The 17,501-nt window shown below is 39.0% G+C and overlaps 1 protein-coding gene across 1 annotated transcript in view; it reads right to left on the bottom strand.

Moving 5' to 3' along the window:
- Positions 1-3,038: 3,038 nt before the first annotated feature.
- Positions 3,039-17,501, bottom strand: part of AP1S3 (adaptor related protein complex 1 subunit sigma 3) — a 67,970-nt gene continuing 53,507 nt past the window's right edge. The window contains exons 4-5 of the mRNA XM_061386451.1: positions 11,832-11,969; positions 3,039-5,850 (exon numbers count right to left, since the gene is read on the bottom strand). Of these exons, the coding sequence (XP_061242435.1) occupies positions 5,815-5,850; positions 11,832-11,969 (174 nt within the window). The 3' untranslated portion in view covers positions 3,039-5,814. The remainder of the gene's footprint in view (positions 5,851-11,831; positions 11,970-17,501) is intronic.

The raw sequence follows: 17,501 nt of genomic DNA on the forward strand, positions 1-17,501 counted from the left end.
ATGAACATCTTGTCTTGACCATATTTTCCAAGCAGTGTTTTGATTTCATCCAGCACTGGTCCTTGACTCAGATCCAAATGGAAGGTTTTATTTCATGCTGTTGCTGCTGCTGCTGCTAAGTGGCTTCAGTCCTGTCTAACTCTGTGAGACCCCATAGACGGCAGCCCACCAGGCTCCACCGTCCCTGGGATTCTCCAGTCAAGAACACTGGAGTGGGTTGCCATTTCCTTCTCCAGTGCATGGGTGAAGGTGAAGTCACTCAGTCATGTCCGACTCTGTGCGACCCCATGGACTGCAGCCTACCAGGCTCCTCCGCCCATGGAATTTTCCAGGCAAGAGTACTGGAGTGGGGTGCCATTGCCTTCTCCTTTTATTTCATAGTTAGCTATAAAAAAGGTTGAAATGACAAACTTTAACTGAAAGCAGGAAATGTCACATAATTCAGTGATTTTTCTAGATTATTAATCTCTTTTATTCACATTAGCCACAAAATGTATTGCACTTCTGTTCTCTTCTCTCCCCTAAAACACATAAGATATTCCACCTCCAAAATTCAACAACACAACCTTGGTGATTCACTCTTTATCTGTATTCCAAGAGTTGCCCTTCTTTCTGCTCCTATAATGGCATGCTTTATCTAAAGTGCACTCAATATACTTCACTTGTATCATTTAAAAGGGTGAAAAACATGCTTGAATGTCATTAGGCTTTTATTTCATACCAGGAAACAAACTCATCAAATACTTTCATGAAGTTTAAGATCTTTGATCAAGACAAGGTTTAATTAAGCAAATGACTAGCACTGGGACCTAATCAAAGCATAGATGTCAATGTAATGATTATTCTTTCCTCTTCTGTATAGTGAATGGTTTAGACTAGCTCAGTTCCACAATCCCATCTAATTCTGACATTCCATCCATTTCAAAGAGTTCATGAACTTTGTCAGTGGTACATTCAGAATAGGTATGAAAGCTCCCAATTCCTAGTCCATTTTGATGCTCTAAACATAATCAAGACACTTAGTCTTATGGCTCAGAACATCCTTAGCAGTGAGCGATGGCCCACTTGTTTGCTCGGAGAGACTGATAGATGAAAATCATATACAGAAATTTTAGAAAGAATAAGCAATTATTTCCATCAATTCAAAAGTTCACAAAAGTTTAACTTATATTTGAATAGCATTTGGATGGCTGCCTCAGAAAAATTCAGTAATTATGCTTGTAAGATTTTGAATACAGAAAGCACAGAGAGCAGAGAGGGTGTAAATAAAATATAAGCACAGGTAACACACCCTGAATGAGTCTGATTTTTAGTTTATGATTTGTCATTTTTGAGCTTCTTTGCATGTAGGTAAAAATTTAAATTTTCTTGCAACTTAATTTGCTGTCTGCTCTTACATTTTTAATGAAGTATTCAACTAATAGAGGAAATATGTACACATTTTCTTCACCATTATCATCATATAAGATTAGATATTTTAAGTAGAACATAATTGATTTTATTTTTCTTATTATGTGCCTTTGTTTATTCACTTGCACATCCATTGTTTCACTTTTAGCTTTAATATTATAATTAGCTGAACTGACTCAGTAAAAGATCATTAAAAATACACTTCAAGAAATAAAACTGCTTATTTTTAAAAACATGAAAACATAATCATCATGTACAGATTCTCCAAAATTATTTTATCCTACATAAGGCTTCCCTGGTGGCTCAGATGGTAAAGAATTTGCCCACAATGTGGGAGACCCGGGTTCAATCCCTGGGTCAGGAAGACCCCCTGGAGAAGGGACTGGCAACCCACTCCAGTATTTTTGCCTGGAGAATTCCATGGACAGAGAAGCCTGGAGAGCTACAGTCCATGGGGTCACAAAGAGTTGGACACAACTGAGCAACTAACACACATACACACATAAGTGAAAGTAATATTTATACTTTTAAAACATTTTTAGTTTTTTTATTAAATGGAAATTAATATTTTACTGCTTCCAATATTGACTGCACTCATTTTCAAAATTACATTTTTATAATTTTAAAATTTATTTTTGTGTCATTCTTAAAAGTATAAAAGCCTAAATTATTTTTAAAACTTAATTTTTGACCATAAACCTCTTATAAGTCCATTATTTTTCTTCACATTTACATAGTCTCAAATTTCACAGATATTTTTCCACAACAGAGTAAAAATGTTTTTTAAAACTGGAGGCTCCATAAATTCAACAGATTTCTCTCCCTCAAGAAAACTGCATAAAATAGTTCAAATCACTAATAAAGCAGTATGAGAATTATCTTACACTTGCAACTGAGAGTTCCCATAATTCTTCCTCTTCTTCAGCTTAAATGTTTTCTTTACTTCAAATTATTATCAAGTAAACATGCTGGCATCTTTCTACTAAACATCCACTATATGCAAGATTCACATTTTAAATAAGAATAAAATAAGAAGCACAGTTCTTTTCAAAATTAGCGATATCAGGTGTAGCTCATAAAGTTAGTTTTAAGATCATGCTACCAACTACAAAAGCCCACATTAACTCACAGAATTGCAGACAACCTCCATGGAAACACTTAATATTTTCCAAAGGAATGAGGAAAAATTACCACTTTTGAATAATACTATTAGTTAAACAGAGGACATGCCACAGACATGAAAACAATTTGGTCTAATCTAGAAGATAGTTAAATCATAAACATATCATCTCATATTAATCTATTGTTATTAGGAACTGTGCTAGTAAGCTCTGAAGAGATATGCTTACATTACTTATTCTGTAAAGTAGCAAATCAAATGGAGAAGGCAACGGCACCCCATTCCCGTACTCTTACCTGGAAAATCCCATGGATGGAGGAGCCTGGTAGGCTGCAGGTGGTCGCACACGTGGAAGAGTCGGACACAACTGAAGCGACTTAGCAGCAGCAGCAGCAAATCAAAGTGGAAGTGAAAAAGTAATAGTAAATTAACACTTTGAAACAAGTAAGTTGTGATGGAAACACAGTGTAAGTTATGCACTGGACAACAGAGACGCAAGGAGATTAAGTCAGTTGGATTCAGTCAATATGTGAGTTTATTCACAAAGAACTGATCAAAAGTAAAAGTACATCTGAATTCCGTATTAAATAGCTGGCTTGAATTCCATTATCAAGTAGTACTATCAAAAAGTCAATCTAATTTGGCCCTGGTTATTACAGTTCTTTCTAGTTTTAGCTTTATGTGACAAAATAGATTATCACCATTGAATACCACAGAACATGGTTGAAGGTCAGGATTTTTTCAAGAGTTAAAATAAGGATTGAAAAAAATTTATTGACCCTCCCTTTGCAAATAATTGGCTTGCTTACTTACATTCCAGAGGATCTAATGAACTTAATGTAAAATTGCAGGGACCATGTGGAAAAGAAATTAAAACATTTACCAATAAAGTTTATTGATTAATTACAACAGAAAAGTAAAGCTAAACAGAGTTCATGAATGATGTTTCATGGATACTGTAATACAAATCCTAAAGATGAATTATTAGATGTAGAAGAACAACATGTGTGTATGTTTGAGGGAAAAGCTTTTTATTATTTTAGGAGACTTGATGTGGGAAAAAGTGTGAATTAAAAATTCACTTGACTGGTCATAAGAAATGTCAACTTTACATTTGCTAATAAAAGAAAAGGAGTTAGTAGTTTAAAGAATGATTTACCACACATAAAAAGATCAAATTATCAAAATGTAGGTGAATGGTGAGAAGAAAGCCAGTGGGTGCAGAACAATAAATTCTCTTCTCTCGTTTGCTGTCACGTGCTTATGAAGTTTCTCCTTGGTGGTGATTACACAGAAAATGAAGAGGTTATAAGGACTTCACTAGAAAGTATGAATAGCAATTTCAGACATAAAATCTGATTTTAAAAAATATATATTCATAAAAACACACTCCAATTCCTCATTAAAAAACTTAAAAAAAATTTATTTGGAAGTTTTATACAAGTTTAATATTTATTATCTTTCCTTTCCCTTAGTAGTTTTATTACATTAAATGATGTAAAGAAAACATGATTATTTTCACCAAGGTCCATGTAAGACGTACCCAGGATCCCTCAGATTTACCCCAGAGTGCCATATTGTTATGTTCACGTTCCGTGTGTGCTGCAGACATGAAGTTTGAGGAGGCCCATCTACAGTCAGACAGTGTCTAATACAGACTTCTCCAGTGTATATGTTACATTTGAGAGTGAGGTTCAATCAATACCTTCATCCAAAAGTGGTGAAAAATGACAAACTTCAATCTGATGCCCTACTTGTAAATACATGATTAAGCTGAGGAAGTGTCAGATATTAAAAGTCTTATAATTTCTTCATAGACTAATCTGAGTTATTTCTTTTTTATGATGGTTCTATTTTGGAGTTGCTCCATTTTTACTCATGTTCTTCCACTCTTCTCCAGCCATTTTACCCTAAGTATGTCTAGCAAGATCAATTAAAGAGGACATTTTTCTCTCATGTTCGATTCTCCAACAGCAAGCACACTATTCTCTTAGGAAGAACTCTAGAGGGTCCCTAACCACTGCAACATGATGATATCTGACCTCAAACGGACACTGAAAATGCACAGGTAAGACATCAAAACAGGGCACCAAGACAGAACAGTAGAAGTTAGTTCTCCCTGGAGGGTCTGATCACTTTTATTACCTGGTTATATAGAACTTTCATTTCAGGAAGCATGAGTGTGACATAGTCACAATAATAATAGGCAGCAGCAAGTACTTCCTTTGGGAGATGAGGAAAGAAAAAGGAGAAAGGCACATACTACTCAGGCAACAATAATATTCAATGTTCCAAGCAAGCCTAATAAACAGTAAGTCTTCAAATATATTAGATATACATGAAAACATACTGGAAACAAAAATATCTCAAGCAACTAAGGGTACTTGTAACATAAAAGATAATTAAAATAGCAGTATTAATAATTATTATTGCTACCGTTATTAATCTTTATTACACTATTTATGACAAGGGAAGTTATAGACACTTTATTTTCAGATGTATCAAAATCTTAATAAATACATAGAGCTTGTAGAAAACACAACCTTATTGGAATGCCCCTCATATTCAATTAAAAGGTAAAATTAAAACCTCGCCTAGATAGCAGCTTCTAAGGCATCAAAAACATTTAAGTTCAGTCATTATCTTCCAATTAAAAATAAAATAAAATTTAAAACAACAATAACAAAAGCACTCAAGTCCTATACTATCTTTGGTTGTTTTCCTTAATTCCAGCCCTGAAAAATTAATGACTTCAGGACATCAAAATCAGATACTCTGTATCTGGATTGAAGTGACAGCACTAAGTGTATTAAAAATGTCTAACATCATGTATGAACTCTGAACTATTAACATGTGAATCACTACACAATTTAAAAAGCTAAACATTTAGAAAAAGTATTACAAGATATACTTTACACTTAAAATCATGGATTATAATACAGTTTTCATCCTGTCAGAAGAGGATCAAATGCAACAAAACACTCTGCAACAAATTTATTTAAATTTGCTCAAAAATATGACATGGAGTTAAAGCACTGCAAACATTCAGTCTATTGAACTATGAAGCAGTTTTTTAACATCCAAGCAGTCATATACAGTATAATACAGATATGAATAATGATAAATATATTATGTCAAACAACTTTAATTTTTGCTAGTGAACAAAAAATCCCTTTTAAGCTATTTTTGGCATGGTGCCAGAGGCTCTGTCGTCTAAATTCAAGGCACTGCTTATTTACAGGTTCATAACACGTAGCACTTGAGGTTTTCAAGTAGATGTGTGGTTAAAAGGTGGGCTTGTTCATGTATTCTTCCATTGTCTGAAAGAGAACAATAGATTAAAATGATTCCCCCTTAAACCACATCCTGCAGGAGACTGAAAATTTTGAAAATCACTTCATTCTTCTACTAATTTATTATGCCACTGGTGAAAAGAAGCTTTTGTTTGTTCGTTTGTGTGTGTTTTGGGGTTTTTTTGACCATACCTCACAGTTTGTTGGATCTTACTTCCATCACCAGGAGCTGAACCCAAGCCCACAGCAGTGAAAGGGCAGAGTCCTACCACTGGATGGCCAGGTAATTTTCAAAAAGAAGTTTTGGGAAGTGTATATGGTCATAAATATTTGCATTCTAATCAAGAAAAGTGGTTCAAAGTTTGAGTGTAATTTATATACACATCTCTATGGCTGGAATTAAATAACTTTCAACAGAGGAAAAGCTAAGTTTGACTGTAAAATCAATGCCTAATAAGAGAAATGCTTAAGCAGCAGCTGCCAAGCTATCACTGTTGACTTCAGAAAAATGCACCTGCTAAAATGACCATGACGACCACTTCCAGGAACAGGTATGAGAGAAATCTGAATGGTATTTGTATGACATACATATCATTGTTGTTTAGTTGCTAAGTCATATCTGAGTCTTTGTGAACCCATGGATTGTAGCCAGCCAGGCTTCTCTGTACGTGAGATTTCCCAGGCAAGAATACTGGACTGGGTTGCCATTTCTTTCTCCAGAGGATCTTTCTGGCCAAGGGATTGAACCCACGGCTCCTGCTGCATCTCCTGCACTGCAGGAAGATTCTTTACTGCTGAGCCACTGGGTAAGCCATATGTATCATTACAGATACAGAGTATTTTATTTCCAAGACATAAAGGATAAACAGACCATAATACTTTAAATTTCTTCCATGTATTTTGAAAAGGCTATCCTCCAAAGTATACAAATTATGTTTCTTCATCCTCCTCATCACTTACCAAGTTTGCTAACATGCCACAAGACCATAATTCTTTCCCAGTACTTAAAAAAAAAAGTTTAAATGGATTCACAGTTACAGGCAGAGTTAAAAATTACATTGATGTTGCAAACCGTTTATTATGCATGATGGATGGGCTTCCTCTTCCACTCTGTCCCTGTTATAAACATATACTTATACAACACAGTGACCTCTGGGTTGAATCAGTCAGAGAACTCAAGGGGCCAGCCTTAGGTAATACCCCTACTGCTTCTGTGTAAATCACATACAATCAGTAATGTTCAACCTGGTCTTAAGCTTGAACTCCAGGGGACGCGATTCACACGCACCTGCCGGTGAAGACATCCACCAGCAAGGGCCAAACAGACCAAACCGTGGCTAAGCAAGATTGCTCAGAGGATAGTAGGCTTAGAAATCAGGTTTCTTGTTTCCACCAGCTCTATTTAGAATTCCAGTCCCCCTCTGCTGAAAATACTCACATGTCATCATCCACTTTCTTACAAAGTTATTACACCTCCTGGATGAGCAAGCCCACACCTTAAGACCTCTGCCCTGTATCTCCTCTTATAGCTATTGCCCATATCTTTCTTCAGGAGGGGTGGGGGGCTATGCCTTGTGTGACTTGGGGGACCTCAGATCCCCAACCAGGGATCAAACTCGCGCCCCATGCATTGGGAGCATGTAGTCTTAACCACTGGACCAAAAGGGAAGTCCAAGATATTGTCCATGCCTTTAAACCTGGGCTATCACATTGGCCAGGAGCCCTGACTGTCTCTTGGCACCTAGAGTTTATAACATTTAACTAGGTATGCAGGCACTTCCCTGGCGGTCCAGTGGCTAAGAGTCTGTGCTCCCAATGTAGGGGGCCCAGATTCAATCCCTGGTCAAGTAACTAAATCCCACAGGCCGCAACTAACACCCCCGCACAGGAAGATAAACAAACAAATAAAAATAAATATTAGAAGAGACACAGATGTAAAGAACAGACTTTTGGGCTCTGAGGGAGAAGGTGAGGGTGAGATGATTTGAGAGGTTAGCATTGAAACATGTATATTACCATATGTAAAATAGATGACCAGTGCATGCACGAAGCAGGGCACTCAAAGCCAGTGCCCTGGGACAACCCAGAGGGATGGGGTGGGAGGGACACAGGAGGGGGGTTCAGGATGGGGGACACATGTGCACCTGAGGCTGATTTATGTCGGTGTATGGCAAAAACCACCTCAATATGCAAAGTAATTGTCCTCCAATTAAAATAAATTAATTAGTTAAATAAATAAATATTAAAAATAAATAAAAATTTTAAAATAAAAAAGTACACAAAATTACAAATACAGAGTTGGGTATAAAGTTTAATTAGAATGAGAAAAAATGGGAGTGGATCATAAATTTTCTAAAAAATGTTTAAAAGTCACAAAAGCATATGGGTTTCATCAATTAAATGCCTGACACACTTCTATAATAGCTTACATATTCATTAAATGGCCACAAAGTCATTGCAGCTAAGATACCTTACCTTTGCAAATGTGACCATAGGAGCTTGCAGCCTTGGAAGGGGCCTGGCCCAGGAAACGCCCTGGAGTTGTCACTTCACTGGCCTCACAATTCACTGGTCTCTAGTTACTGGCACTGATTCACACCACTGAGGGAATCAATCTGCTAAAGACTGGCTGCCCTTTAGAACTCTAGCTTTGCTGCTACTCAAGTTACTTAAGCCAATGACATATGTGGTTGGTATTTTCTGGAGCTTGTCCCTTTAAAAGTTGGAATAGACTTTTAGGCCACATAAGCTTAAAGAGCTCTGCCCTGGCCTTTCACAAGGACTAGGGTATCATGGGACTCCAGCTATCTATCCCGCACAGCAGTGCCTCTTGTGCATTCAGCACTAGGAATCTACATTTTATTGTATTATGGTTTGGTTTAGCTGCTTTTTGTTTGTGCTTTTCAGGGAGACAGTGTTGGATTATACCTAGTCAGTTCTCATGAATCCCAACCTACACATACATGGTATCTCATTGCTTGACCTAAGGAGGTACCCTTTGACCCTCCCTTCTTAACTTGCTTTCTAATTCTGTGCTCAGAACATGTTTGTCACCCCCACTGGTGATCCCAAGAGCACCAACCTCTGTGTTTGAGGATCAGTGTATTAAAAAGCAGAGGCATCACTTTGTTGACAAAGGTCTGTATAGTCAAATCTGTGGTTTTTCCATTAGTCATATATGGAGCTGAGAGATGAACCATAAAGAAGGCTGAGCACCAAAGAATTGATGCTTTTGAATTGTGGTGCTGGAGAAGACTTTTGAGAGTACCTTGAATAGCAAGGAGATCACACCAGTCAATCCTAAAGGAAATGAACCCTGAATACTCACCGAAGGACTGATGCTAAAACTGAAGCTCCAACACTTTGGCCACCCAATGCAAAGAACCAACTCATTGGAAAAGACCCTGATGCTGGGAAAGACTGCAGGCAAAAGAAGAAGCGAGTGGCAGAGGATGAAATGGTCAGATAGCATCACTGACTCAATCAACATGATTTTGAACAAACTCTGGCAGAGAGTGGAAGACAGAGGTGCCTGGCATGCTACAGTCCATGAGGTTGCAGAGTCAGATACAACTTAGTGACTGAACAACAATATCATCTTCTTCCTTTCAGAGTGTCCTTTTTCTTCTAATCATTTTGTACCAGTGTCTACAGGTACCTTCAAAATAAGGTACCTCTAAAGTCATCCCAACCAGTTAATCTCTTCCATCATTCCATATTTTCAATGTCTAGCCCCAGTACACTCAGAATAAGCTTTGAGAATTTAGAGGTTTAAGACTATGCATTTTCTCACTAAAAACAAAAAGACAGTCTTTTTATTCTAAAAAACTTTTATTGGGTAGGGGTCAGGGAAAAGTCCAGGGCTACTTTGAGATGTTCAGTTGTACTAAAAGTAAAAGGAATATTACAAAGGCCTCCCTTAGACATCAGCAAGTACAAATACATGCTTAGGTCCAAAAGACAGGGAAAAAAGAAAGCAATAATTTTTTCTCTTTATCCAATTATATTACATGTGTCTATTCATGCTCAGTGACTCTGACCAGATACACAAAGCAAACCATACATACACAGTCAATTTTTCAACCAGCTCCTCAAATGTTCATGGACTTAGCTGAAGTACCAGATCCCAAGAGAACACTGGTGACTCTGTTTCTATTTGGCAGGTGTTGCTAATTCATTGAGAGTTTTAGAGGACAGTCGTGATACTCCCTGCTCACAAGCTGGCTAAATGGGGGGCCCCCTGAGACCTACCTATCAAGACCTTCCACTCAATAACCAGGGATATGAACAACCAATCAATGTTTCATTGTGAAGGGTCTCTCTCTTGAAATAGCAGACATTCCCTGCTTCCCAGATTTAACTGGAACAAGAAGCACCATACAACCTGCAAGCCCTTTAAAACTATTTCCTATGGAGGGGAAACTCAAAATAACCTAGGGGTATCTTGGCCCTAATTCAAGAGGCTTTAATTACTGAAGTTCCAAAGACCTTGTTAAATGCCTGTTTCTCTTATAAGGTGATTCCACAGTAAGGGCCCTGAGGACAGAATTATAAATAACTCCCTGGCATATTTTAAGAAAGGTTGTTCTGTGGAATTTCCAAACCAGTGATTTCTCAAGTACCTTGTAAAATACCCTTCCTGTGGCATTTGGGGAAAGCCAAATGAACATCAGAAAGTTTAAATGCATTTTTTGAGGTGATAACACATCTAGAAATAAATGCAGCAGGTTCCTAATAGGCAAGCAGAGAGGCTCAGGGGTACCCTGTATCTTTCTCATCCATTCACCTGAGGACTGGTTCCCTGGATGGGCAGGAGCAAGTCATCAGCTCAAAGATGTGCCAAAACCGTTATTTGGAAGTCATTCCTAATGTTGTTTTACTAACTCAAGCAGGCTCTTATTTTCAAACAGCAGCAAGAATGGCTTTACCGCCAATTTCTAAAAGATACTTTGTAGTGCTCTAAGATGTTGTGACCCGCTGTCATGAAAACAGAAAGACAGATAGACTCAACGATGCTGTGAGAAGAAGAACCTAGACGTGGCAGAGCAGGCATGGAAGCCAGGCCCTCAAAGGTATGCTGGATCAGGGGTTAGGCAGATCATCTCATTTGGGAGGGCAAAGGTCAGTGCGGTGAAGCACTCTTTTCTCATAGTGACTGTGGGCTAATGTAGATAAGTTCCCTTATTAGGGATGATGGAAATCCAGACTGGATCTATAAGAAAAGCCCCATAGTATTTTATATAAGTATCACAGAGTCAGGAGCATAACCAAATGGATGCTTCAGGGCCCATTTATTCCTTGACAGCAAGCTACAGAATTCCCAATTTATTTATGCAAATAGGAACACACACACACAGCCTCTCCAGGAAGGTAGGAAATTTTAATTAAAATGATAAATGCCACTTCCAGTAATAAAGCTCTAGTAACCTTGGCAAATAGAATAACGATGTTATTCTTCTTTCCCAGGGCAACACGGGTATTTTAATGCAAGTCTTTTTATACCTCCCATAAAATTATTCTTGAAAAGAATAGCACCAAGTATTTAATATCTTTTTGAGAGGGAGGGATCCTCACTGATAAGATCGAACATGAAAAGCAAAGACTCTGGAGCCCAAGTGCCTGGGTTCAAATCTCTATTCCACGATTACTAGCTCTGTGACATTGAGCAATCATTAAACTTCTCTGTGTCTCAGCTTATTCATCTTTAAAATGAGGCTAGAGAATTTCCTACTGGTCCAATGGTTAGAACTCTGTGGTCTCACTGCTGAGTGCCTACATTGTGATGCCTGGTCAGGGAACTAAGATCCCACAAGCTGTGGCAGAGCCAAAAAAATAAATAAATAAAAGTGGGTAACAATATACCTCTTAGAATTGCAGTGATAATTAAATAAGTTAATACATGTGACTTACCTAGAAACTATACCCAGCACAAAGTAGACAGTAAGTGTCAGCTAATACATCGCCGCCACTACCGTCTTTTCCCAGGGCATGAGAAAAGGTGTACTGACCTCCTGTAACATATCAGAATCCTCAATGGCTTTGACAGCAGATTTCTTGGATGTTTCCTGAATTTCTCCACCGATGATAAACTCATCCAGGATAAAATAAGCCTTTTCAAAATTAAAGATAATATCTAGCTCACAGACCTGGTAAGACAAAAGCAAATGTGTTGATAAACTTGCAGCAGTATCAGGGGAAACATGTGCCAGGGATTCAAGCTTTGCAACGGTGACACCCATGTGGCACACCAAAGATAAAAACATCAGATGGTATTTTTAAGGCCAGAAAAGCAGAACTAGGGGAATCCGAGCCCTGAAAAAAAAGTAAAACCACATTCTATTAAAGCAGAGCATGTCCACAGATAATACTGTTTAATGTCACAACAAGAAATTCGAGGCTCAGTCGAGGTGGGGAGCTGCTCAGTTCATCCTTCCATCAGCACAGATAAAAGCTGAGTCCTCGCTGACTTCAGTCATGAGGGCAATTTCGTTGCTCCTGATCACTGGTCTGTAAGTTTGGCTCCTAGCTTTAGAACTCTCAGAAGCTCATTCTTCAGAGGCAAATTAGCTCAATTGTGCTAATTTTTCTCAAAACTATGTCTCAAAAAAGTGGTTCTCAAACTTCAGAGTGTGACCCAATCACCCAGAATGCTCACTGCAACACACACTACTAGGCCCCACCTCTGGAGTTTCCGATTCAGTAGGTTAAAGCCTGAGAGACTAAATGTCTAACGGGAGCCCAAGTGAGGCTAATGACGCTGGTGTGGGGACCACACGTGGAGAACCACTGCCACTGTCACAGACCAATGCAGAGGCTGATAGATTTGGTTACACGTAGCAAGTAGCAAGAGCATAATCCAAATAAGGCTCACTTCCAATGCTTCCACCAGCCAGCCAGCGAGGCCCCATCCCTACCGTTTCCCTTCCCACATAGTCCTCAACTCTCCCTTTCCATACCCTCCAGAATGTCTGCTCACCGAAAGCTTTCAGGCCTCTCTCACCTTCACTGCTCAACAGCACTGATACACTTCGCCAATCCCCTGCTTGAAAATCTCCTCTTGATGGCTGCCTGATGCTGCCAATACGACTCAATGCCTGCTTTCCTCCTCCATCTCTGAGGATTCTTTCCAGGCTCCTTGGATGATTTATCTCTCCCTGAACCTTGCATTCATTTAAAAAGTATTTAAAAATGCTTGAGACACATCAACAGACAAAGCAAAAAAACTCTATCCTGCTGCTGCTGCTGCTAAGTCGCTTCAGTCGTGTCCGACTCTGTGCGACCCCATAGATGGCAGCCCACCAGACTCCCCCGTCCCTGGGATTCTCCAGGCAAGAACACTGGAGTGGGTTGCCATTTCCTTCTCCAATGCATGAAAGTGAAAAGTGAAAGGGAAGTAGCGCAGTCGTGTACGACTCTTCGCGACCCCATGGACTGCAGCCTGCCAGGCTCCTCTGTCCGTGGGATTTTCCAGGCAAGAGTACTGGAGTGGGGTCCAATTGCCTTCTCTGATGCTCACATCCTAGGGACCTGCTTTCCTCTTAAAGACTAATGTTTCTCAAGAGAGCCTCTTTGGGACACATACATTCTCCTGGATGATTTCATTGACCCTCTGCAGCTGTGTCTTGCATGCAGGTAACAGCAAACTGAGATGCCTGGGCCTGATCTCTCTCAGCAGTGCTCCTCCAGTATCTTTACCCACTAACCAGACATCTCTTCCTCCATATTCCTCCATCCAAGTCTCTGAATCCCAAACTGAAGTCAAGCATATTCCTTTCCCTTTAGTCCCTACTTTGCTTAGTAGCTGCAACCTCTATCTAGCAGCTCAATCTCATTTATTCTACATTTATTCCATTCCCCCTCCCTCTCCCTTTTCTCCCTCCCTTGGTCTCATCCCTCTCAATTTGATCACCAACTCCTATGGATTCCATCTTGTACATAAGCTCATAACCCTTCCATTCTTGCATATTTTCACTGCTGTTGCTCAGACCTGTACTATCTCATGCTTAGGACACAAGAGAGTGCATCCTAGAAGGAGTGACCTTCTCGGTGGTGTCTGTGCCCACAAGAGGCCAACGACCACTAATGTTTTGCTAAAGTGCTCATCTGGATCCTTTCCTGTGTGAGGTCTTCTGTCCAGGACAGTCTGAATTGCTCAGCATGGCCTGGGGCTTGCTCGCTGGCTTCCTGTGCTGGCACCCACCCCATGCTACAGCTACGCATTCTACAAACTCACCCTGTTCTTTCCTGCCTTTGCTCTTTGCACATTCCAGAAATTCCTGGAACATTCTCTAAATGTCCTTTTCTTTATTCTGCTGACAAAATCAAGCTCATTTTCCAAAGACAAATTCAAAAGTTATGAGTAAAATGATTCCCCCAAATCCTCATTTCTCCCTTTGAGGTTTTTGCATCACTTCCTGTATGTTCTCTCTTACATCTTGTGTGACTGAGTATACACTTACTTATCAATCACTTCCCCTTGTCCTGTGAGCTCAGGCATAGATCTTGCCTTAGTCATCCTTGTGTCTCTGGAACCTGGCACATAGTAGGATGCAATAAATGTCTGCAGCATGAATGAATGAATCAGCCATGATACAGGCCTTGCTTTTATGCTGCTGGGGACTAATGGCTTCCCAGATCTACAGTCCTCCGATTTTTATGACTTTACATAAAACGGATATCAATATTTTAACAAATTGCTCTATATATTTATGCTTTAGGTCAATAAACTTGCAGACTCTCCATCTGAACCTAGAAGCATAAGAACAAATAAGTACAAAATCACTATAATATATGGCCAGCTCAGATAAATTAACCTAACTAATCTGCAAACATTATGGTCTCTTCATTCGTTAGAAAATATCATCAATTCAACAAGTGTGGGACTTCCCTGGTCCAGTGGTTAAGACTCCACACTCCCAGTGCAGGGGGCCAGGTTCCATCTTTGGTTGGGGACAATCCCACATGCCACATGGTGTGGCCCAACAAAAGAAAAAGAAAAAAGAAATCAACAACTGTGTGTGTGTAACACACACATCTAAGTTCCCTCTCCCTACAGGGTCTGACTCTTTGTCTCTTTCCCTCTCTCTGTCTTTCGACACATATACACAAACATATATATATATATATATATATATATATATATATATGCATATATGTATAGTTTAAAATGAGAATCTGTTCCCTGGGACATAATACTATAATCTAGGATTTCCCCAGACCGTTAGGGTTTCCTCTTAAGAACAACCATCAGAAAAAAGATGGCATTACAAAAGTACATGTTTTCAGCTTATAAACCTATTCTTTTATTTCTAGAACAATTTTACTCCAGGAATTTGAATGACAATGGAACCAAGTTTCTCAGGCAAAAATGTGGAAAGATCAGAGTATAGGTTAAAAGTAGAGCCCTGGACTGGGGATAATATTTACAGCATACATAATAGAAAGGGAAGTACACTATCCAAGATATAGAAAGTGAAGTAAAAGTTGCTCAGTTGTGTCTGACTCTTTGAGACCCCATGGACTATACAGTCCATGGAACTCTCCAGGCCAGAATACTCAAGTGGGTAGCCTTTCCCTTCTCCAGGGGATCTTCCCAACCCAGGGATCAAACCCAGGTTTCCTGCCTTGTAGGCAGATTCTTTACCAGCTGAGCCACAAGGAAAGCCCAAGATATAGAAAGAATTCTTGCAGATCCCTAAGATAAATACCACAGCATAAAAAATCAAATAAAGGCTGTCAAGAAGCAATTAATAGACAAGGCAAGAAATGGAAAAGGCCAATACACATCCAATGACACACACAGCCTCACTAGTTATCAGAAAAATGCAAACTGAATTAATGACCATCTGACTATTATGAAGAGAGAATACCCATTGCTGTTAAGTGTATGGATAAACAAACTCACACTCACTGTTGGTGGGATTTATAAACTTTACAAGCCATTTTGAAGGCTCAAATTGTAGTGTCCATCAATTTCAAAAGTACAAATCCTTTGACCCAATAATTCTTTGACCCAATAAAAGAATTTATTCCTATGCTATACCCAAACTAATGCACAATAATATGTATTAACAATAAGGATGACAGTAGCATCATTTGTAATAACAACTGGAAGCAACTCAAAGTACAGCCATAATAGAATTGCTTAAATAAAGTATGGTCTACCCCTACTTGGTATTGTATTATATACCATGGAAATTCTATGTTCAAGTTGGAAAGAGTAAAGTAGATTTCCATGGATAGGCATGGAAACAGTTTCTAAGACAGGCTAGTAAGAGGAATGACAGAAAGTTGCAGAATAATATGCATAATGCAATCCCATTTTTTTTTTTTACTTAAAAAACTGTATACATCTAGGATACATAAAAAATTACAATTTTAAACAATATAGATAAACAGGAAGAAAGCACCATAGATTAGACATTCATGCACATCAAAGAAGGTACAAGAAGTAAGCAGTTACCAGAGGTCAGAAGAGGCGGGAGGTCAGGAGTTACAGTAGCAAGAGCTGGGGAACCCCAGAGTTCAAGGCAGGTGTAGACCAGGAGTCGAGGACAGACAGGAACCTCATTAGGAGAAACCAGCAACCAGAATCCTGTGAAGTGAACTTGACAGATACTAATGCAAGTCCTCTGGGAACATCTCATACCGCACTCTCCACTCTCCGAGCAGCAACTATCCCCAAGGCTATTGACCTCACCAGCAGCCACAAGGCAATTAATTTAGTGCACCAAGTTGCAAGGGATGGGATAAGGTCAGGTGACAGGCAAAGCCAGATACTCACAACACCCATGTACACACATACATGCACACTTTGATTATACAGTTACTAGTTCCAGATCATAAGGGAACTTGTGATGTGCTGCACAAGTTCTATCCGCCTTAGAAAGAATGTTACAAATGAGCAAGACTGATATACAGCAATTCCAAAATACTATTCGCAATTCTTTGAATCTAACCCCAAAGGGTTATTGTACCTGAGAGTAAGACGAGAACTTAAGATCTAATGCAGATTTTTTCAGCTACTATCTAATTACTCAGACATTACTTCTAATTCTACCTTCAGGGTGCTGCCCCACTATATCAGAAATACACCCTTGATGCTCAAATGAGTGCCCTCCATTTTATGCAAAAGTACATGGCTTCTGTGTTAATAAACACATGAGCCCCTTTCCTTATCTTTTCTCATTTTTTTCATGTCTCTGTATTCTGGAAGAAAGCTTATAAAAGGAAGAAGCAGTGGTCATTTAATGTTATCTTTGATCCCCTAGCCTTGTGCTTGACTATGATTTTCCTGTAATTTGGCTTGAGGGACTTCCATTATAGCAGAACACATGATGTAGGGAGAGTATCAATAATTAAATCCTTTTGGATAGACTCTAAGAAGGACCTTCCTTTACTGAATTCTGTTCTAAAGAAAATACAAAAAGTTCAAGCTACATACAGCCAGTACATAAGTGCATATATAAAACAATAATGCCAAGTATAGAGGACACAGCAACTGACAGTTTACAAAGTACTGTCAATTACACTATAGCTCTGATCCTCACAATAGCCCCCATGAGCTTTAGCAAAGTAAATATTTCTATTAAACTTTGTGCATATCATTTTTCTTATCTGTGAATCAATGATGAGCCAAATTATGGGTCTGGTTGAGAGAGCCGGCTGACACGAGGGTC

The sequence above is a fragment of the Bos javanicus genome, chromosome 2, assembly GCF_032452875.1.
Source record: "Bos javanicus breed banteng chromosome 2, ARS-OSU_banteng_1.0, whole genome shotgun sequence".
NCBI lineage: Eukaryota > Metazoa > Chordata > Mammalia > Artiodactyla > Bovidae > Bos > Bos javanicus.